This window comes from Salvia hispanica, chromosome 1 (assembly GCF_029641045.1).
Source record: "Salvia hispanica isolate PSC_SH4W2 chromosome 1, Shi_PSC_v1, whole genome shotgun sequence".
NCBI classification, from domain to species: domain Eukaryota; kingdom Viridiplantae; phylum Streptophyta; class Magnoliopsida; order Lamiales; family Lamiaceae; genus Salvia; species Salvia hispanica.
Genome location: NC_142692.1, coordinates 57,350,108 through 57,373,399, shown reverse-complemented (window position 1 = coordinate 57,373,399; position 23,292 = coordinate 57,350,108). Strand labels below are relative to the sequence as shown.

Here is a 23,292-nt window from a genome sequence, read left to right as displayed (position 1 = left end):
ACATCCTTAATCCCAAGCATACCGAGGAAGCCATGTGCCCTCTCATACATATTCATCAAGAACTAGGTGTCATGCGTCATTGGCTTTCACAAATAAGTATTGCCGAAAGCTTCGACGAATCTGTGACAAAACTTCTTTATGCATTGACGTCCTATTGTCTCGGAGATATGGGGATACTGGTCAAATAGGTTTGCAACAAAACCATATTCTAGCCCCCATATCACCGCGCTGAACTCCTGTAGCATTGAGAATCCATCACATCCAATCCCGTCGATGCGCTTTTGGAAATTCTCATCACGTTCGGCCAAGGTGTTACGATACACATGAACAACAATTTGCGCATGTGGAACTGATGCTAAACCCAACTGGACCTCTTTGTGCAATTGTTGGAGCCGTCTTAACACTAATGTAGAAATTACGAATTTCTAAATTGGAAGTGAATAATGCATGTATTTTACGTGTATAGTTATAATTTTGAAAATTTTACTAATAAAAAAAAAATAGAACCCTTACCCACCCCACCTCATCACCGACTTTGGTGCAACTCACTGGATGACCATTAGGATCACTTCATATATTGCATACTACATTTACTAATACATATTAATGAATTGACAAGTGGATCTCAATTTATAGTAATAAAAGTTACTTCCAATATAACCTATTTTATGCACTTTCTCTCTGCACTGCATTTTGATATGTTAAACATTTGTTAACAAAAATATAATACGTCAAATATTACATACTATTTCAAAAGATTTATATAAAACAGACAAATTTTTACATTTTCCATAAAAAAATTCTTTTATATTTTCTTTTATTGAAATAATTTGAATTTTAATATCATTAAACGAGGTCGATCTTATAAATAAAATTAAGTAAAAAAAAAATAACCATATTTCATTATTTAAAGCCCTATACTTTCACTCTCCTTTTTCTCTTTCTATTATTTTTCTTCTTTACTCTCTCTACTAAGGATTTGTACTCTAACTAATTATGTTAACTTTTTTCTAAAAAAACAATACACATCTAGTAAGCAAAAATAGAGTCAACTAATTATGTCATTTTTTTAAAACTAATTAAAATTTTGCAATTATTTTTATAAAAATTATATAAATATTTATAAAAATTATATTTATTGAAATAATAGCTATTTAATTCACGAATTTTGGTTATATACTAGTAGTTAATTATATTTTTATATAAAATTGACGTTATTTAGGGATAATATAAACCAATTTTTTTAGTAAAATAAAAAAGAGAAGAGAAAATTTTTGATATTTTTTATATTTTCTAAAATATGTAAAATTTGACCTTTTTATATAAATCTTTTGAAATAAATAAATTTTGTAGAGAGAAATAACTGAAAATAACGGTTGGAACTAATATTTTTTTCCTATTTAAATAAAGTAGAGAGAGTGCATGAAATCACTTTTGGAAATAACTTTTTTTTCATAAAATAAAATCTACTTGTCAATTTATTAATAGTGTATTAGGAAATGTAGTGTATAATGTATGAGGTGATCCCTTCCGATGTACGACCGAGTTGGAAAATGAGGCCATATTTTTTTTATAAAATAAGGCATTTTTCACACGCAGTTTATGGATTATGGCATTTTTACATATTAGCTCAGATTTAAAATTTCCTATATAAATTAAACCCTCCTAAAAAGTTTGAACGAAAAATTTGAATGAACCATCTAGGCCTGCAAATTCGGGTAACCGTGGGTACCCAAACCCGAAAATTCGGGTATCCAAACCCGAAATCTTAAAAATATTATACCCAATACGAGACCCTTATGTAAATTCGGGTATCCTAATACCCGATGTGGGTACCCGAACCCAATTAATCAGGTACCCATAAACCCAAAATTATTATATTTTAAATTTATTCTATTTATATTTATATTGTTGAGAATAGAAATTATTAAAAATAACACAATGTTACTATTTATTGACAATTATTAAAAGTTTAAACTTCAATTTTAATGCTTTAGCTTTCTCTATAGATTATGATTCTATGACACATCTATCTATACATATATATATAAGGCGAGTTTTGAGAGCTTTTGAATAATTATTTTATGATAAGGATGTAATTGCAATTAAATTTTTTTATTAAATTACCTTAATTCCACTTTAATTGTAACTGTCACAATTGTATTAATACTAATATTCAAATGCGTGAAAATGTTTTGAAATAAGATCCTTATATTTTAGTATAACATAACATATCTTAGGAATTATCTATTAAACGTATTAATATATAGCCTATTCTAACAAACGTGTAAGGTTATTAAACCAGGGAAACATTAGGGTCCTATTACCCCCTTAGTGTCTTTTTCCTTCTTAATATCAACCATTAGATTAGTAGGATGGATGGACTAGATGAAGCATCACAAAATCATCCCGTGTTGCATTATTAGTCTCATTCTGTGCATTATACGTGTATAATTGTAAAACAACAATGAATTAAAACGGAAGGAGCACGATTTCAGCGAGATTTTCATAGACCTTCCATCTACTCACACTCTCTCTCACTCCTCAAACCCACGATTCAACATCGTCTCCCTGAATTCTCCTCCCCCCCCCCCCCCCCCCCCAATTTCCAAACCCTAGCCACCACTCCATGCCACCAGAAATCAACAACTACACGGAGAAGACGAATTCTGCCGGATTTTGCTCACTCGCTCGACGCAGCAACGTTTTAATCGGTGGAAGACTTGCAATCAACATCAAGGTAGGGTTCCTGATTTTGGGTTTTTCAATTGGGTTTTTCTTCATTACTAATTGATTGGTTTGCTAAATCGGAGCAACTACACGGAGAAAATGAATTATGTCGGATTTTGCTCACTCGCTCGACGCAGCAACGTTTCAATCGGTGGAAGACTTGCAATCCACAACAAGGTAGGGTGATTTTTCAATTGGGTTTTTCTTCATTACTGATTGATTGGTTTGCTAATCGGAGCAACTACACGGAGAAGACAAATTCTGCCGGATTTTGCTCACTCGCTCGACGCAACAACGTTTTAATCGGTGGAAGACTTGCAATCAACAACAAGGTAGGGTTCCTGATTTTGGGTTTTTCAATTGGGTTTTCTTCTCTGATGTAACAAATTCATTATATATACCATTTGTTACATTATTGAACTCTATCTGCTGCATCATTTAGGTCTGCCATTGTTGTAGATTTAATTTATGCTACATTATATGGACTTGTTGGTACATAACTGATTTGCATGAAAAATGTAATAGCATTTGGTACATTTTTTTATGTTTTTCCTTGAATCGTCTACTTCAACTTGGTTGTATTGAAGTTAATAGTTAATTACTGCTTTACAATTGGGTATTGCTCGATTTTTTAGAGGAAATCTTATTGTGCATTATTGGATTGCTTTCGATTGCTTTATTTGATTGCTTTCGTACATTATTTGCTTGCTTTTGTACATTATTGTTTATGTCGTGTCTAATAATCATGTTTATTATAATTGTATTGTACGATTATAGTTATTTAATGCATATTTCTTACCGAGTAATGCACGAATATAGTATTTTAATGTATTTTTTTCTGATTTTGTTTGTGATCAGATGGGCCACCATGAATTGAGAAACTCTACAACACTGAAAGATATAGAGAATGACAAGGAGAAGCATACATGGAAGAGAAAATATTGACATTTTTTAGTTTGTTTTCTAGAAAATATTATTTTTTATACTTCCTTTAGGACGTACATTATTTAGTAGTTAAGTATTACATTGTTTTGGAGTTGTCCTACTTTGTAATTTTATCTCTACTATTATTATGTTATAAATTTACTATATACGTTTGACCCTTGGATTGGTAAACCCAAAGGGCATAAATTCAAGTTCCCTGTAACATTATTCTCTGCAATATGTACATTATTCACCGTTACGAATGTACATTATTAGATACTATTGGTACATTATTCACTGTACCAAATCTAAATCAAACATTAAAAAATGAAATTTAATTCATGTGGTGGTATTATACCCTAGTCCCATGGGTTGCTAAACCCAAGGGGAATGATTCAAACTCTCTGCCCTTTGTGATGGTTCCGTTTGTGAGTGGGTACTACAACCTAGCCCCATGGATATCTAAACCCAAAGTACATGAATTCAATTTCCTGTCATCATTATTCTATTCAATTTATACATTATTCACTGATCCGTGCACATTATTAGATAATATTGGTACATTACTTACTGTACCGAAAATGCCCTCCATGATATTTTGGAGAATTTTCAAATGTAGAGGAGTATAAAAGATCGACAGGTACCGAAAATATAATTTTTAAGGACCAAATAAACTATAAAATTTTTTTACGAACTATTGATGCATTTTTTGATAAGATCAAGAACTATTAGTGTAGTTCACTCTAACTAAAAACAATATAATAATGTGTGTAAAAAAATGATGGCTTGGGTGAAAACGAAGCGCGCGGGCGCCCTTTATATTTCTTGAAACAATTTATTTATTCCAAAAATATTCAAAAAAAAAAAAAAGAAATTGCGGTCCAGCTGGCTGGAGGAAGGAGCGGACTCCAAACAGAAGTTCAAATGTGGCTAATAAAAATTGAGACGAGCCATGCATGACCCAGTCAACCGGTCACAAAAGCTGTGGCGCAACGGCACCAATGAGGGCATGGGTCCACTGCTATTTGGCAGTAGCCGGTCACTTCCATTCCTCTAATGGCAGTTAGTCTGCATTTATTTCATGCTCTCCTCCCTTCTCTACAATCCAATAAAATTCCTCCTCTCTCCAACTGAAACTTCTATTCTCTCAGATCCCTGCTATTTTTATTTTTTTAATTGGATCATCACACTCTCTCTCTCTCTCTAGCAGTCCCACTCCGTACTGCATTTTTGAAGAGAGGTATGCTGTTTCTCACTTCAGTCGTATTACTTCTGAGATCCTGTTTTTTTTCTTTAGTTACTGCTATTGCTGCTCTGTGATTATGCGTTTAATCACCTTAAGTTCTGTGTTATTTAGTGTTTACTGACTTCAGATATAATGTTGATATGCTTTTAGGAATTGTTATAATCCCGTTACTGCTATATTGCTGCTCTGTGATTATGAGTTTAATCACCTTATTTCTATGTAATTTAGTGTTAATGACTTTAGCTATAATGGTGATATGCTTTTAGGAATTGTTATAATCCCCAATCTAACTGCATTCTGTATGTATGCATTTGTATGTGAGAGATTATTTTTTGAATTTATAATTTGAGGCCGCTGATTTGATGCTTCCTTTAATTGGTTCATTTGTTTTAATCAAATGCATTATATTTGTAACTACCGTCAATACGCGCTTAAATTAAACTAATTTGTCATGGACTTTTGTCGTCTTACTCGTAATTACATTTGTAACTACCGTCAATTTTTAATGAATTTCTGTTTGTGATCGAGATTTTGGACTACCTTTATGTCACTGCCTGACAATATTTTCTTAGCATCTGATTCTGTGGTGGAAATTTGGTAATCCAGTTAATATTTTCTCACACCTACTGAAAGGGCTATGACCATGAAGATTGGAATCTGTCTATGAATATATCCACACTATGTTGGGACATATTTGGAGCTGTGTATGTAGCAGTGAAGGTGGCTCTCATGTACGTTGAGTCGTAGAATTTTAAGATATCATTGCTGTTGAGTATCTGCTTAGAGGGATATGATGGAAACTGAATCTTGCCCTTCACGGGTTTTATCACCATTCCGTGAGGAGAGTGGGGATGAGGAGCTCTCTGTTCTTCCGAGGCATACAAAGGTTATTGTGACTGGTAATAATAGAACTAAGAGTGTTTTGGTGGGGCTGCAAGGCGTTGTCAAGAAGGCGGTTGGCCTCGGTGGATGGCATTGGCTGGTATACTTTCCCATCTTGCAGTTTATGTGATCTTAATGTAGTATACTGTCTTTCTTTAACATCAATTGAAATTGAGAGGCTGGATCTGAGTTTTGTTGTGATGTTCATTTTCAATGTAGTTTAAGTATTATATATGATAGATAGTTATAGACATTTTCCTTGTATAGTTAATTCTATTGAGTTCCTCATTTCCCAAAGTTCAGTTTTTAGCTTACTTCCTTTTTATGTAAAACTGAACCAGGTTTTGAAGAATGGGGTTGAGGTGAAGCTCCAAAGGAATGCTCTGAGTGTGCTGGAACCTCCAACTGGAAATGAAGAAGACGATGATTATGATTTTGACGATTCTAGCAGTGGTTCTGATATTGGTGAGAAAGACCATCTTCCCTTCTCTAAGCTATTATTTACATCTGGTTACAGTTATTTGTTCTGTTTTCCCTGATAGCCTATCTTATCCAAAAAACTCTGCGATTCCTTCTCGTCCAGCTTCTGGCTTTCAATTCAGCAAGATAAACAAACCACAAGCTCGGTATAGTAGACCATGGTCTCCAATGAAGTCTGTCAACCGCAATAGTTGCAGAGAAGTTCAGTTCAAATGCCATACAGCCCAACTGGTAAAGAAAAATTGCCACTGGGAAATTACTACTGTGTTAAAAATTTATTTTGATATTTATATGAGTCTGATACGTACATGCTTCTTGATTTGAGTAGAGAGTGAATTTATCGAAGCTTGGAACTGGATCCCTGTGGAGATACTGGCGGAGCTTCCATCTCGTGAGAATCTCAATAATCTCTCAAAGTGTTGCATATTTGTGATCTTGCTTTGGTTTTTCCTGACCGTGGCTCTGCAGGCACATGTTAGTCGTAACCCTACCAAGGAGCAGCTGGTCAGTGCTATCCAGCAGCATTTTTCTTCACAGGTATGTATGCATATTCACACACACACACAATCAAGAAGAGAGTATCATCACAGTCACAAAGTTGAAGAAAATGAAGTAATGTAACATGTTGCGTTTGTGAATATAACACAGCATGTGGATGAGGTACAAGTGATTGTGGATTTTATCCGCACAGCCAAGCGATTACAACCGGTTGGCATAAATTGAGTGAGATATATGCCTCTTTACCTGTAATATATATGTGTATGTAGTAACTACTCTAGCTTTCACCTTTAATTAACTGCTAATTTCAGAGATCAGGTATGTATGTGAGTTTTAACTTATTCCTAGTCTCACAACCCTAACCTTGTATCTTCACATTAATATTATCCTCCACAATTTTCTAATATTTGAAGTTAACCCAACATTTTGATCTAGGTTTAAATTTCTAAAATGCTATATGCCTGAAGTCAAAGAGATATTTTTTGGTTGAGTAATTATATCTTATTGTCTCATTATTGCATGACAAGCAAAGGATATAATATTATAGATTATGCGTTATTCGTGTGGACAGGCTGTCATTTGGTGCTTGATGTTTTGGTGGGATTGGGACAGGGTTTAAATGCCAACCAACTAGAATCGATATGTGGTTTTGCCGTATTTGTAGAAATATTGAGTTCCTAATTGTATTCATAATTTGGAGGTTTTGGACATAAAATTACAGCAAAATCTGAAGTGGGTCCCTTACGACAATTTTGTGGTACGACGTAAGGCGACTACTTTAATATGGCCGGATTTGAAAATCTTTTTTGGGCCCATTCTTTGTTTTTAAAAGTCCTTTGGAAGGTTTCAATTATTCTTATTTGAATAGTGCTCCATGTTTTTAAAAAGATTACTTTATTTTTAGTACCACAATGGTTACTTAATTTTTATTTTCAACACACTAGTTTTATTCCCTCTATGTGCTTTTTCATTTGCGTTGTATATGATTTTTTAAGATGTAGCTATATCCGAAAATGACTTGTGAGTTTAACATCATAAATTGAAATAGGAATTAGTATTACACCCGTGCCATGCACAGTCCATTTGATTTGGCTTCAAACCGCAGTTTTCCAAAAAATTTGTGTATAGTTCTTGCTTTTTATAGTTACACTTTTTTTTATGTGATTATTATATTGCTAATATTTGTTGTTTGTGTTCTTATCAAATAAAGAAAGTTGACACTATGGATCTATAAAAATAAATAAATAAAAATATCTTGTCATAAAAAATCGTTTCCAATATTATATGTGTATACAATTTGTTATTTTAAAAGAAAATATCCCTATAAATTTATAAATCTAGCTCTAAAACCGTTCTATACATTACATATATAAAATTTTATTTTCAAAAGGAAAATATCCCTATAATTTAGCTCTCGAAACCACCATCAACATTACATAAGTAGGCCTTCTCATCTTTTTATTAATCTTTGTTGTTGAAAACCGTTGCTCTCTTTGTAGTTCATCTGCCGGGTATATTCTACAAACACACACAAAAATAATACACACCCTTAAGAATAATTTCATTTCGGTAGAGAATTTGTATAGTTGAGAAGCTCACTCTTCGCCTTCGAAAGACCTCTCATTAGATACGACCCTTCCTCTTGCAAGAACTCGAGCAACTGGAACATCAAACGCCTATCCATGAAAAATAAAGTCGTGAGTGAGTGAATTTTTAGATACCAACTACCAATATTTATAGTTCCTACAAAATGGAGAGTTTCTATCCATATAAACCTATGTGAAACATGGTGAGTGAGTGAATTTCACTGCTTCAAATGGTCAAATTTATAGAAATTTAGTGTTCTTTGGCATTCTTCTCGGTTGGAATATGACTCTTTGACTACAATATCATTTCTATAAATTAAATGAATAGTAAATATTTTGTGGACTAAATTTTCAACCTTTCGGATTAGGGTTTTAATGAAAAATAGTTTTGGAGCCGTTACATCACCGAATGCACACACCGGACTCTAATGACTGATTTGGTATTGCTAGGTGTCAGATCATCATGATGGGATCGTGGAAAATGCATTCCAATGAGATTACATTGGATTTGTCTCCATGTTTAATTAATTCATAAATATGCACGCACCATACTTTAATGATTGATAAAATAGTGCTATGTTGTAGATCGTTAAGGAAGGTGAATTCCTTATTTTTACAAAAAAAAATGTGATGCAATGACGAAAGAATGAAGAAGTGAATTATAATCTTAAAAATATTACATATTTATAGACATAAAATATTGAGAAATCATCATAAACGTAAACGTTGCCGTTACAAATAACAATCAATTATGTTTCCTATGAATTATTGGGATTATTATAATATAAATATGCATATGCATATGCATATGGGTCGTATTACATAGTTGCAATCATTATTTTAATACTTTTACAAATGTTTACAATTTTTTTTAATTAGTGTAACGGCCGTCAATATTCCACTCCTATTTAATTTCTTTTTAATGTCAATTGTCGAATAAACCATTATTATATACTTAATATATTCTAAAATATGGAGTAGTATAAAATAAAACTTTCACATCCAATAAACTTATGACTTTTGTGTATTTAATTTGTAATGATGGCAATTCTTTAAATCTACGTTACTCCTACTATGAATTATAACCTTGTATTTTAGTGATAGAGTCTACACCATATTAACATTCATGATTGTAACTGAAATGATAATCATGAACTTGTAACTGCAATGATAATCATGAACAAAAATATAAAACGCCTGAATTAGAAACGGTTATAAAATTTTGTGACCAAATATATAGATTTATTGAAAATTTTGGCCAAAATTTATATTTATTTAAATTTATACCTAAAACTTACAAATATTCAAAAGTAAGGTCAAAACTCGCCTTTTATATATGTACTAGTATTAATCCACGTGCGATGCACGATTTAACTTATTTCTATATTTGTATATTTAATATCGTCAATTAACAATATAAGTATGAGAGTACATCAGGTCTAGGCACTTGTGAAAAATACCTTTGACAAACCTTTACATTTCTATACTATTAAAACACAAACAATTTTTTCTAACAAATAGTTAATCCACGACTTACAATATTCAAAATATCAAAATTATTACAAAAAAAAATACATTTTGACACAAATATAATTGATTAATAATAATCACTATTGCTAACTTATTTGTTTTCAATTTCAATTGGGAACGCTTTAATGCACTCAAGTCGTATAGTATAAAACAGAAAATTATTGGATTTCACTACATAAGCTAAAATGACATGTAATGAAAATGATATTATGGACTTCTTTAACACTTATACCATAAAAATAATATCACCACATATCAATTCAATGCACTAAAAATGGAACATAAAATGGTAGAAATTTATTGCATTATAATAATGTTAAACGTATATAATTAGACATTTATTCACACTAATTCTAGATGATGAAGAAATGATACAAAGTGGAATGATGAATTTGATGAATTTCTTTTGGATATGAGTTTTAAAAAAATTAATATTCATTGAGTTAAGTGGAAAGAATTAAGTATAAAAGGGGAAAAAAGTAAAAGAGATAAACAGAAAATAAAGTAAAAAAGAGAAAATAAAGTAAGAGAGTGGGAATAAAGTAAAAAAAAGATTAAAGTTCAATTTTGGTCCCCTACATTTATTCTAAAATTCTTTTTGGTCATGTACATTAAGTTTGTGACATTTTGGTCCAAAACATTTTGTTTTGGTCCAAAAAAGCCATTTTCAGTTAAAATAAATGATCAATGTGTTTGACCAACTTAATAACTTAATTATAATCTAATTAACCTAATTAAATTAATTAATTTAATATTAAATTTTATAAAATATTTTTTTATTCAAATAAAAATTGATTAAATTAAAAGGAAATTTATTTTGCTCATTTTTCCTATTATAGATAATAAAATATGCAAACTAATTAGCTTTCCACAAATCGTCACAAAGTTTTAGTGGTTTTTAAATTAAGTGGATAGCAAGTATAACACAGATTATCAAGTATAACACATTATATATGAATCAAACTCATATTGAAAATAGGCAAAACAAAAAAAGAAAGATAGGAAAAAGATGAATTTGTACAAACAGATGTGGCTAGAGCATTGTCGATGATAAGGATGAGAAATTCATTATAAGTTGTTTGTGGCAAAAAAATGGTAGGGTTGTCAAGCGAGGGGGAGCAAGTGAGGTGTTCACGCGGCGACGCGCGGACGAGCGTGGGCTCGTGCACGCCGCCGGCGAGACCACCGGTCCCGGAGTGCTTCAGAAATTGCCGCCGATCAGTGGCAGTATGCGTAGCGATCGACCGACGACATGAATACGAGCATGGGCTCGTCCACGCCGCTAGTAGGACCGCAGTCCAGATGATGCTCCGGCACAGCGGCGATCGACGGTGGTGGAAGACGGCGGAGCTCACTACTCGTCCGAGAGCAGCGGCGGTTCTTCCATCACAAAACCCTATCCCAAACGGAACCCTAACCCTAGTCGAACTCCTAGGATGCGCGACGCTGAACCGAGAGCTGCGCTGGTTCTAGCGAGGTCGGCGACGATGGAGTGAGGTCGGCCGAAGCAGCATAGCTGTGGCTGCGCCGCTGGACGACAACGTTGGAGGGAGCAAACGGCGTTTCATGCCTGAGAGGAAAAAGGAAGCAACAGCGTTTCTCGCTGACTGCCGGTGATAGCTGGATGGTGTTTTTGTCTTTCCGGCGAGCTGATCGCCGGTGATGTTCGTCGTCGTCGATCGTGCGAAAAGATCTTATTATTTAATTTAATCATATATATATCTATCCTTAAAAGGATTCTAGATATATATAATAATTAGGAAACCATTAAATTATTCTTGTCCATATCATCTAGGAATAAAATAATTATATTTATTACCATAGATATAGTCAATAATCAATATTCCTAAAATCTAGGGAAATCTTCCCAAAATATTTTATTTCCATTAAATAATAATATTTTAATGATTTATTTTAATTTCTAGAATTAAATAAAAATAATAATATTTCTAAATATTTAAGCGATAATTACAAACTATGTTTTGTATATGGTCTCCATCGATTGGTCCACAAGTTATGAAGCCATTTTCTAAATATTATCGCCACCCATTGTCACGACCGCATTTTCTAAGGTTAGAAAACATGGTTGTTCGCGACTAGGGGAAGATTTTAAGAAGCGGGGAAGAAAGAGGGGAAACAATCAACGAGCTCGCAACATGAATCAAAACGTTGAATTTCAACCTTTCCAAATCAGAGTGTCAATTTATAGTGGTTCGATGGTTGAAAGAAACAATATTCAATGATATCCACAAATAAATGAAACAACGTTCAGCGGAAGCATTCGAGACACGAATAATATTATGTATGAAGACATAATATATTTGGAACTATTATTTGCTTTTTTTTCACTTTCATGCTCCGCGCTCGTCACAACTCAACCTGCACATAGGGAAAACATATGCAGGGCTGAGTACTTCATGCACACAGTGAACTTATGCCGAAAATATTTTCATAAATTAAAGTCATGTCATGCCATCTTTAAGTGTACTCGAATTATACTTTTAAATCTGCCGAGAAACACTAAATTGTTTTCAACTTTAGAAAAATGGTGATTGGCCGATCTACTATCATCATCATCAACTGTCACATACCATATCCGAACCATCATGTGAAACGAGAATGTAGCCACAAACTCGATCACTGTACCGGCCGACCTGAAAGACGGCTCACGATCCATATCTGCGTACACTAGCCTGAGTAAGGGCTCACCCCCTAGTCAAACCCGAATTCGTAAACTATCAAGGTCTAGAGGGAATCAAACCCTGTACAATCAGATTGGCAGCTCCTCAAAAACCAAAATATGGCAAGACATAACATATTTGCAAAGAGATACATCATTCATAATTTAGCAAAGTATTTCAAAATATTTAAAAAAAAGCCCACCTCAACAGCTTAGTATTTTCCTTTAATCAAATGTCTCTATCCGACCTTAACTTGCGTGCGAACAACCTTTTCGAAAAACAAATAAACTACACACCAATATAGTAAAGATAAATATATTGGAATGCATGATCTTGTGAGATGTTCAATCTTACCCATCGATCTTTCTTAGTAAATTTAGAAATTTTCCGTGACTTTAGAATGTCTTATTCTTCATCTTCCTCTAAATTTTCGCGGCTTCCTCTCCATTGGCCCAACACTTGAACATTATTCCCATTAGTCCAAAATAAATACTACTACAACCAAATCTCCTCTCACCCCAACTCATTTTTCTCAAATTCTGAATAACTGATGCACTATTTTTTAGCACTATTAATACATGCAAGTATACAAAATAGAAATAGTATAACCAAAAGGTCAGTACCGGATATCGAACACGGGGAAGACGAACACAAAGTGTCTATCCTCTATTAGAACTCAATTACTATTTGGAAAATCGAAAGATGTTGTTTTGAAACAGAAAACAATGAAAAGCAAATAACAACTGATTGCAAATAAATCACGGAGATAAAATATAGAGATAAGGGGAATTCCAGGGATGTGCATTCACAGTTATGGTTATACAAATTCCAAACTACAATACCCTAGCACAGTTATTACTTTAATAGAACGAGTCACCTAGCTTATGCTAATGCGATACAAAAGTTGATTACAATATTAGGGTTGTCAATCCTAACACGTAACTCCAAAAAGCTCCTAAGACCATTGAAAAGTCCCCACTCTCAATTAACATTGCCGTTTTAAGTGAAGCTAACTGTAGCGTCTACTAAGTGGACCTAACTCACTAGAGCTCTCTCACAGTTATGAAGCAAGTTGTATTAAATCATACATAATTGTGTCACTCAATCATGTAGCATCAAGATTACTTAGGGAAGAAACAAAGTAAAAACAAAACGGATATGAAATAGAAAACTGGAATTGTATAACCAAAGTCGTTACTAACACATCCCTAGAATCCTATATGTTTAGTTACACATAATGGAATAAGCTAAACACATAGATTGAATGGAAGACAATTTGAACATAAAACTAAAGCAAATAAAACACGTAGGTTGAATCCTTGTCGTTCTTGATGTTCTTGAAATCCTTCTTCAACTCCTTACACAATGACGTACTCTAACTTTTAATCTCTGGGAATTTATGTTGCAAAAAAAAGCTCTAGAATTAGGGTTGGAGGAAAAGTCTTGGAGACTCCCCTTTTGGGGGCTATGGAAGGGTTGAATTCTATGAATTAGGTTATGGGGTATATATAGGTTTGAGAAAGATTTAAATTTGGTATAAAGTCTCCTCAAAGCAATAGGAAAGATGGAATTTTCGTTCCCCATAGTAGAAGGATAAAATTTGGCTTCATAAGGTAATATCTTATTTCCTTCTTCAAATTTCCGCCTAAACTGCATTTGACAGTTTTGTGCGACTTTAGTAGAACGGCCATAATTTTCTCCACAAAACTCCGACTGACGTGATCTTGGTACCAACTTAAAGCTCTTTTCAAGACAAAGAGAATGGTGTGTAGAACGCCTTGATCGGACCTCAGGATCACCAGAAAATTGAGTTTGAATATAGCTGTCGCGCGCCGCGTTTCTGTGGCGGGCCGCCGCACCTTGGCCGGCGGTCGCCGAACATTGATCAGAAGCTTCTGACTCCTTGTGGCGGTCGCCACGAACTTTCCGGCTGTCGCCGGGTGTGTCTTTGTCACCGCTGAGTGCCGGCGGTCGCCGGACGCTACTTGAAGCTCCAGATTTCCTACTTCGTGTTTTTAACTCCCTTTTTAGGCTCAACTATGCACATTTCTCACGAAACACGTTAAAATACCAAAATGGATAAAATATGCAAATAATGGACATGTAATGCAACTTTGATATTAAAAACGGACCAAATAATGACCTTAAAACAGTGCAAAATCCGAGCTTTCAATAACAATGTCTCTTTCTCAAATCAAAATCAGGGGATCCAAATCCTAAACTCATTCCTTTCCCTTTCAATCCCATCGCCGGCATCACTGCCAGATCCGTCGCCTCCGTTTCCTCCACTAGCACCGGTGGTCTCCGCTGTTCGCCTGGGCTCGTCGCTGCTATTCGCAACCGATGCCGGTGCCACTGCTCCCTCAGCTGACATTCCCCTCCTCACCTTCGGTGGTTGTCGCCGGCAAAACACAGCAGCACCACCGCCAATACGGTGATGCAGCAGGATCTGTTGCTGTTCGAGACTCGGCGTGCAGGTGCAGCCGTGGTCGCTGCTGCCAGCACAGAGCTGGTGCTGCCTTCTCCTTCTTGGCTTCCAGCCATCCACCGCCATTGCTGTTGCTGCTGTTCGGGAGTCCCGTTACAACCTCTGCTCTCTTCTCCGCTGATTCAGCGCCATCGGCTCCACGAGCAGCCGCAGCTCCTTCCGTCTGGCCGTCGCTTGGAGTCACTCACCGTGGGGATTGTTTGGGATTAAACATGTGATCAAATTTAGTAAACTTTTGGTAGAAATCAAAGGACTTGTATATTAATGGTATTTAATGTGTTAAAAAAAAAATGAATTCCAAGAGGTGCAACTCTCGTAACTGCTGAGTTGGGGAAGTAAGAAACGATAGATGTGCTTGTGCATGCTTTGGGAGAAACTCAAACTTGAGCCTAAGACGATCTCCAAGGGTATACTAAAACCTAAAATGAGATAGGTATTTAGTTCCAATAGTACTTAAAAATCAATCATATTTTTGGTTTTTTAGAAAAAAATACCTATTTTTAGGTTTACACTAAACCAATACCTAAAAGTTTTTCAAATTTTATAAGTAAAAAAGGCATAATATAGAGAATATTCTTTTAAGTTTGAGTTTAGTGTAAATGATTGGAGTAAAATCAATATTTAGTGTAAGATTTACTCTAAAATGAGTTTGAGTTTAGCGTAAGATTTAAAAATAAGAGTAAAAAAAAAGGAATGGGTTTTGAAGAAGAAAAACGTATTTGGCTCACAAGAATTTATTTGTGAAATGGCTATCCAAATAAGATTGAGATCAAAAAATTGTTATTTGATTTGAACACTATCTTTTTTTCTTTTTTTTTTATAGACAATCCCAAATACAAAAATAAATTCGTTTTGCTCCCAAAGAAACATGGATTAAACATAAATAAAACTTCTCCTTGAAAATCAACTTTGTTTCGAGCTCAACTAAAAATTAGAAAAAGTCGGGGTGTTACACCCATGCTGTGGGAACAATAATCCTAAGAAATAGGGAGTGCGTATATATGGACTTCTCAAATGTGAATAGTATGGACTAGAAAGTAGTTTCCAATATTATCGTCACCCATGCTGTGGGGGCAATAATCTTAAGAAATTACAAGTTTACTAATTAAATTGAGCCCCAATTTAATATAAGTCCAACAGAATATTATTATTCTGGAATAAATTCCAACCGGCCGGATTTTTGAATAATAAATCTTTTTTCGAACACCTCTTGAGGATATTATCAAACTGGACTTACCCAACACATGATTCATTGCAATAACAATACTAGCACTTCTAGACATTGATCATCACTAGCCAAGATGTCAGGATTTTTGGATTACGAAAAATCCGCACCTTTTAATAAATCAAAGTAGTGCATAATCAATATTGTATGCTCAATGTTATATCAACAATGATTAAGAAATAATAATCACCGAGACTTCGTCTTTCAGTAAATATCAAGAAAGACTTATCTCAACGGTTAGATCCATCAGTGCTATACCACACCAATGTCGCTTATTTTCTAAGGTAAGGAAACATGCGGCCTGACACTGTAACCTTTCGCGATAGGTTGCCAAAGTGAAATTCTATTTCTCTTCTACAAAAAACCGACTGCGTTACCTTCTGTGAACATCGTTCACGACCAGTCTACTATGCAGAAGTATTAGACTTGTTTGCTTCTTATAAATTTAAATGTTTGAGAAATATCTTATAAATGCATAAGCGAACACCAATAATATAAAATTACTTCTTCTCGCCTTGAGTTAAAAGTGGATTGTAGAATATATTGTATACAAGCAATTCTATCCCTGCAACATGCTCGAAATATGCTTTTCAGTATACCAATCCTAACAGAGGTTCCCGTATGTTAATTATTTCTTATAATAAAAATATTTTTTTATCTTTTAATTTATAATGATAATTAAATAAGTTAATTAGATTAATTAAATTATAATTAAGTTATTAAGTTGGTCAAATATTTTGACTGTTTATTTTAACTGAAAAGGTCTTTTTTGAACCAAAACAAGCCAAAAGGTCACAAACTTTATGTAAGGGACCAAAAAGAATTTGAGGGCAAATGTAAGGGTTCAAAATTGGAATTTAGTCTAAAAAAAATAAAGATGTTGCTTTTTGCCAAAAAAGGAAATCAAGCAGTTATGATGGGATAACCCAAAATGGAAAATTGATCATTTATAGTGGGACGAGGGAAGTATGCACTCTACAGAAAGTTTCAAATGAAAAACACGTTCTTAAAAATTATGTTCATCATTCTTTTACTTATTATGTAAAAACCATTATAAATGAAATGTTTACTAAAACAGAAACAATACTATTTCTATTTTTTCATCTCTTCTGCTTTACTCTCTATTCATTAACTCGCAAAACAACTCCACTTATAATTTCGTGCCAAAAATCCAAATGTTTCATACTCCCTCCGTCCGCAAATAAGAGTCATGTCTTTCTATTTTAGTCCGACTGCGTATAGAAGTTTCGGCTCATTTTTACTAAATATTAATAGGGTCTCATATTGTACTAATTCATTATTCTCACATGATACGACCATGGAAGCCGCGCATCCAAGTTCGTCCTGCAGCTAGTTTTATTCGGTATTCTTCCTGTCAAGATGACGTCCAAAAGCCTGGAAACTGCCACCATTGTCTTCTACTTTGAGAGAGCTTCGCGTGAGTATCTTACACGCCCCGATTGGAGTCCGGAGGAGGGAGATATGGCCGCTTTACGGAAGTCGCGCAGTGCAGAAAAAGATCCACCTGGCCGGGTGGCTTTTGGTAACCCAAATTCCACCCGGGCGGGTGGCTACCTGAAGGCATGGTAGAAACAACAAGTTCCACCCGGGAGGGTGGCTATCGGCCACCAAATTCCACCCGGGCGGGTGGCCCACGAAGAGACTAGATTGTTTGGGCATTTTTCTTGGAATTTGGCCTCCAACTATAAATAGGACGTAATCTCATTTTTCTTCTTAGATTGTTATTTAATTAAGATATCTCCTTTGTGAGTTTTTCCTCTTTGAGGAATGTATCCAATTCCTTCCTTGAAGGTTGCTTGTTTCAATTCCATAGATTGATTCAAGTAGAGGTATGCATCAATGGAGTGTATCCATTGAGTAGTGGAGCCAAGGGATGATAGAGCTAATGAAAGATGCCTAGGGATGTCTCCATCTTTTTGGTTAAGGTCCTATGGTTGTAGCTCTTTTATCTCATCCTTATACACATGCTTTCCATTCCTAATCTACCATCCTTTCTAGTTTAGTTTCAATTTTTGTGGTTGGGTCTATCTTATTCTTTGTTTTATTGATAAATTGAAAATCAATCCCTCACAAAAATATCTAGATCAAACATCATAAATGGGTAATTTCTTGGAAGATGGATCCTAAAATACTTGGATCCACATCGTTTGGTATCTATGGCTAGTACCCACTAGGTGCTTGATCTATTGCTTCCTTGAATTTTCTTTTATTCCTTGTTTTGATCTGTTTTTGTGTGGATGATCGGATTGATCAAATGTGCTTAGATTAAGCTGATCTTTTATGTGAATTATCTATGTTATGTGACCTATCCTCCTGCAAAATTTCATCGAAAAGTTCTCTCTTTTGCCTAGTTAACTGTGGGGATTAACATCATTGCCATGTTTTGGCATAGTTAGGAAAAACCATACAAAACCTATCCAATTATCAAAACTGACTATATATGACTATTTTTTCCTTGATCTAGATTTGTTTGTGAATCTACCCACAAAAATTCATCCAAATTGGGCTGGGGAATCAATACCAAAAAAATTCATAAAGATCAGCCAAATTTCAGCAAAAGCTTCATCCCTTTTCCTGTGTCTTTGGTGTGTGTGTGTGTTTACCTTAGGCCTAGTTGCCTTGCTTTCATATGTTTAATCATTATTACTTTGGTATTTACTACTTGGTGTCTATATTTTCTTGAGATGTATACCTTGATTGAGTTGTCCGGGCACCAACGAGTGGGAATTGGATCGAGAGTGTGTGATACTAGCCCCACTATCTTCTAAACCTACCGACTGACATTGGTGAGTGACTTGGGGGGGGGGGGATACTACATTGGGGTGAGTTAAATCTCTCTATCTTATTTCACTAATCTCTAAGGCTAGTCCCTAGTATTTGTCTTTGTGTTTGTAGGTAACTTGGATGCCTCCTATTACTCGATCCAACAAGATGGGGGACATCCACGAGGAGGAGGTATGGAAGGGCACGGCCTCAAGTAGTTCCAAGCCCGAAGGGGATGTCGTCAGCATGATGGCCCGGATGATGAAGGAATTCAAACAAGATGTGATGACCCAAATGGATGCTCGGGCGAAGGAATCCGAAGCTCGTATTTTTGAAGAGTTCAACACTTTGAAGGAAGAGTGGAGAACTAGACCTCCCACTCCTGTGGGCAATGCCATGCCCAATGAGGTCCCGGAGAAAGTTGTTGAAGAGGAGGTATATGAGGGATGGCAAGGAGGGAATGTTCATGATAGAGTTAACAACTTGGAAAATGAAAGGTTTGGTGGGAATAATGGAGCCAATAGACGGTTTGGAGGAGGGAATGAAAGGTTTGGAATAGGCAATCAACGAGGGAGAGTTGAGCTCTATGGTAATGTAGAGTGGCATTCTAGGAGGGTGAGAGACCATGTTAGCCATAAGGGGTTTGAGAGGCCAATTGAAGAAGAAGTCTCATATAGAGCTCGATTGAGGCCTACCTACCCACTTGGTGGTGTTGACACAAATTAAAGAGGTAACCCATCAAGTCATTTGACTACATCCTCTTCTTTCCATTTCTCACATGAGCCTCTTGATGTATATGGAAATGTCTCCTCTTCGATGAACTTAAACCAAATTAGTAGAGAAAAAGAACGAGAGAGGGAGAGAAAAGGCTTGAGAGTAAAAGAGCGTGATAAAAGACAAGAGTGTGAGGTGCAAAAGTCAAGAGAGAGTGGTGGGGGTGAGAGAAAGGAAAAATATCAAATGAGAGAAAAACCACAAGCACAAGTGAGTAAAGGTGCTTGTTAGATTCAAAGGCCAACCTTGGGTGGACACCAAATGATCCTTTGCCTCTTTCCCTTGTTGAGGAAAATAAACCCTTACCCACTAACACTTCTTCTATGTCTTTTTGTGTTGATGAATTTGTAGAAAATTTAATTGAAGGCATGGAAATGAAGCATCAAATTGCACATGGCTTGGAAACTATGCCCCCGGAGAAGGATCAAGAGGAACAAGGGCAAGTGGATGAACTCCTTGCCCAAGGTTCAAGTGCACTATCCTTATCTCCTTGTGGTGATTCGTTGAATGTAATTACATTAGAGAAGCCCATTTGTGTTGATAGAATTGTTATTGATGGCTTGTGTAAAAAGTGGTTGCATGAGCTTAAATCTTTGGATGCTAAATCTATTTTTGCCCCATATATTGATCATTTCTTGATAAGCACAAGCATTGAGAGACATGAAATTTCTCTTGTGGATTCAACCTTGAATGTTGGAGTTACTTCATTACATGCTAAGATGTCTAAGCTTTCATTTGTTAGTAATTTTGAGCTTCATGAATTTGTCGATGGGAATTGTAGGACCAAGAGACGTGAAATTGTTGATTGCTTTAGGACTTGGTGTTTGCTATATTTTCATGGCAAAGTGATTAAACCCTTCAATGGGATTGGAGTGTTATATGGCCGTTTTGTGAAGGATTTTTCACTCACATGTCTCTTGTGGATTGTGTTGTGTTTAATGGCATAAGGATACATTGTTCCCATAGTTGTGGTTGTATTCTAAAAGTTTTGGAGCAATTATTTGGGGATTATTTTAAAAAGTTTCTCATTACTTGATATTGTTTTTTATAAGTGTCACATGCATGGTGTTGTGCCTTATCTGCATGTTGTGCATAGTGGTTTATGGACACATTGCTCCCTTATTTTTGATAATCTCTTGGTTGGGGCAATGGAATGAAATACATTTTGATGAGGTTGGTTTGTTGGTTGATACACCTTCTTGCAAGCTTGGTGTTAGTTGTGATGAACGTACTCTATGTGTTGAATATGGGCTTGTCAATTTGTGGAGTAGCTGATCAAGAATGATGTATCAATGGATCCTTATGATCTTTTATTGCATAATCTTGAGAATAGGAACCTTCTGATTAGACCTTGCTTGGTTACTTTTGAATATACACACTATGAGGATCCTTTCTTTTATATGCCTAGTGATGAGAATGTCAAATCTTTTGTCAAGATGTTCAAGAATTTGGGCATCATTTGTATGAGAAATGATCGAGCCAAATAGAAACAAGGTGCTTGGGGCATGTGTGTTTTGGCATGTTTATTGCTTTTATTGCATGTCCATCAAATCGTTCAATGGAATCGGGATGTTTTATGGTCTTTTTGTTAAGAACTTTGTATCTAATGGCTTGGTTTGGGACTACATAGTGATGTTTACTTGTACCCACATCTTGTTGCTGGGGTTTGGTGCCCCTTGCACAGCGGAAGACTAGTACAAAACAAATAAATCAGATAAGGATCTATTTGATCGATTATGCGATTAATTAATTCACATGTTAAACAGATAATTGCATGCTAGAACGCAAATAATTCATGCTCAAAGAATATAAATCCTAAACATGAATACTACGGTTTAGAGTTATCGATTTGATTCTCCAAAGAATCGACGATTGCTCGCGCCTTCTCCACGTGATGATCTTCGATACTAGACCACGGATCTTCTCTCTGGTTCCCGAACTGTATCTCGATATTAGGGTGGGTTGATCTTATCAAAATACTAGGACTCGAATAAAGAAGACAGAAGAAATCCTTCTCCAATTAGGAGAGAAATTCGAACTCCTCTAGGTAGAGGGGGACGAAAATTATGAGTAATAATAATTAATGATTTCTGTCTCCTTTATTCTCCTATTTATATTAAGTTCCTTTTGAGCCCAGACAGGGATCTATGGAAGGTTTTGGATATGGGCTCCCCCAATTAGCTTTTTACTAATTAAATTGAACTCACAATTTAATACAAGCTTATATTGGAATATTACGAGCAGCCACTACAGAAGTATTATTGAACTCTCCCCATCCAAATCTGAAATGACAAGTAATCCAGGTTTCCACTTTTATTATTGATTTCCCGCGTTTAAGATATAAATGTCCATTAATTAATTAATGTCTGCTATGGACTTAATTAATTAATATCTTATTAATTCCAAGAGTGGACTTAGCAAGAAACATTTATTTATTATTCATAGAGTAATAAAACTCCAACTGGCCAGTTTTCCGAATAATAAAACCTTGTTCGAGCTCCTCTTGAGGACATTATCAAACGAGACTCACCTCGCGCACGTTTCAACATAATAGCAATCCTAGCACTGCTAGATATTAATCACCACTACCCAATATATCAGGATTATTGGGTTGCGAAAAATCCGCACCATTTGATAAGTCAAAGTAGTGCATAATCAATGCCGTATGCTCAATGCTAACATATGTAGATTAAGAAATAGTATTTTACCAAGACCTAGTCTTTCAGTAGATAGCATAAAGACACGTCTTGCTGTTAGATCCGTACCACACCAATGTCATCTTATTTCAATAAGGCTTAGAAATATGCGGACTGACATTGCAACCTTTCACGATAGGTAGTCTAAGCCTATCTAGGTTGTGAAATTCTTCTTTTTCTTTTGCAAAGCATTGCATAGATCTGACCGTGTTACCTTAAAGTGGACGCCGCCCACAACCGGTCTACTAAGCAAAAGACTTAGACTTTGTTTGCTTCTTATACATTTAAATATTTATAAAACATCTTATAAATGCACAAGCAAACACAATGTAATAATATACTGATTATATTCGTGCAAAACTGCTCGAATAATACTGAATCGGGTTAAAAGTGGATTATAGAGTTTTACGTATACAAGCAAGATTCTATTCGAGCGAAACTTGCTCGTAACATGCTTTTCAGTATACCAAACCTAACACTTGTACCTATATTGTTAGGTTATTTGAGTTTTGGTATGAAGGATATCTTGATGAATTTGTCTTGATTCCTTATGGGTGGGATTTGGGCTCGAAAGAATTCATGTTTTTGTGTTCCCACATTTATTGTGACTTGGCCTTGATCTTAATGGAACATGAATTTGGAGGTTCATACAAGGTCTTTGATGTAGTATTGTCTCTTAGAGCCGTTAGTGGTTTTAACCCTTTTCATCATACCTTGATATTTGATTTGCTCTCGTTCCATTTTATAGGTGTGCGGAATCCGGATTTG

The 23,292-nt window shown here is 35.2% G+C and overlaps 1 protein-coding gene across 3 annotated transcripts; it reads left to right on the top strand.

Annotated features, from left to right (window-relative positions):
* The first annotated feature begins 4,733 nt into the window (after nucleotides 1–4,733).
* LOC125218773 (uncharacterized) lies at nucleotides 4,734–7,166 on the top strand. 3 transcript variants are annotated; one of them, XM_048120531.2, is made up of 7 exons: nucleotides 4,734–4,894; nucleotides 5,507–5,882; nucleotides 6,124–6,247; nucleotides 6,366–6,493; nucleotides 6,591–6,653; nucleotides 6,731–6,799; nucleotides 6,911–7,166. In XM_048120531.2, exons 2-7 carry the CDS (start codon nucleotides 5,691–5,693, stop codon nucleotides 6,983–6,985), a joined length of 651 nt encoding a protein of 216 aa, XP_047976488.1. In that variant the 5' UTR covers nucleotides 4,734–4,894; nucleotides 5,507–5,690; the 3' UTR covers nucleotides 6,986–7,166. The 3 variants fall into 3 exon arrangements, with proteins under 3 accessions (XP_047976488.1, XP_088922968.1, XP_047976487.1); XM_089066842.1 differs by having other exon boundaries at nucleotides 6,731–7,166; XM_048120530.2 differs by having other exon boundaries at nucleotides 4,735–4,894; nucleotides 5,534–5,882; nucleotides 6,731–7,166.
* Nucleotides 7,167–23,292: the final 16,126 nt, after the last annotated feature.

Excerpts from the sequence above, each read along its gene's own strand:
- LOC125218773 (XM_089066842.1), top strand. The coding sequence starts at position 5,691 with ATGATGGAAACTGAATCTTGCCCTTCACGGGTTTTATCACCATTCCGT. Across the intron at positions 5,883-6,123 it reads TCGGTGGATGGCATTGGCTG|GTTTTGAAGAATGGGGTTGA; the intron begins GTATACTTTCCC and ends AAACTGAACCAG. Across the intron at positions 6,248-6,365 it reads TAGCAGTGGTTCTGATATTG|CTTCTGGCTTTCAATTCAGC; the intron begins GTGAGAAAGACC and ends CTTCTCGTCCAG.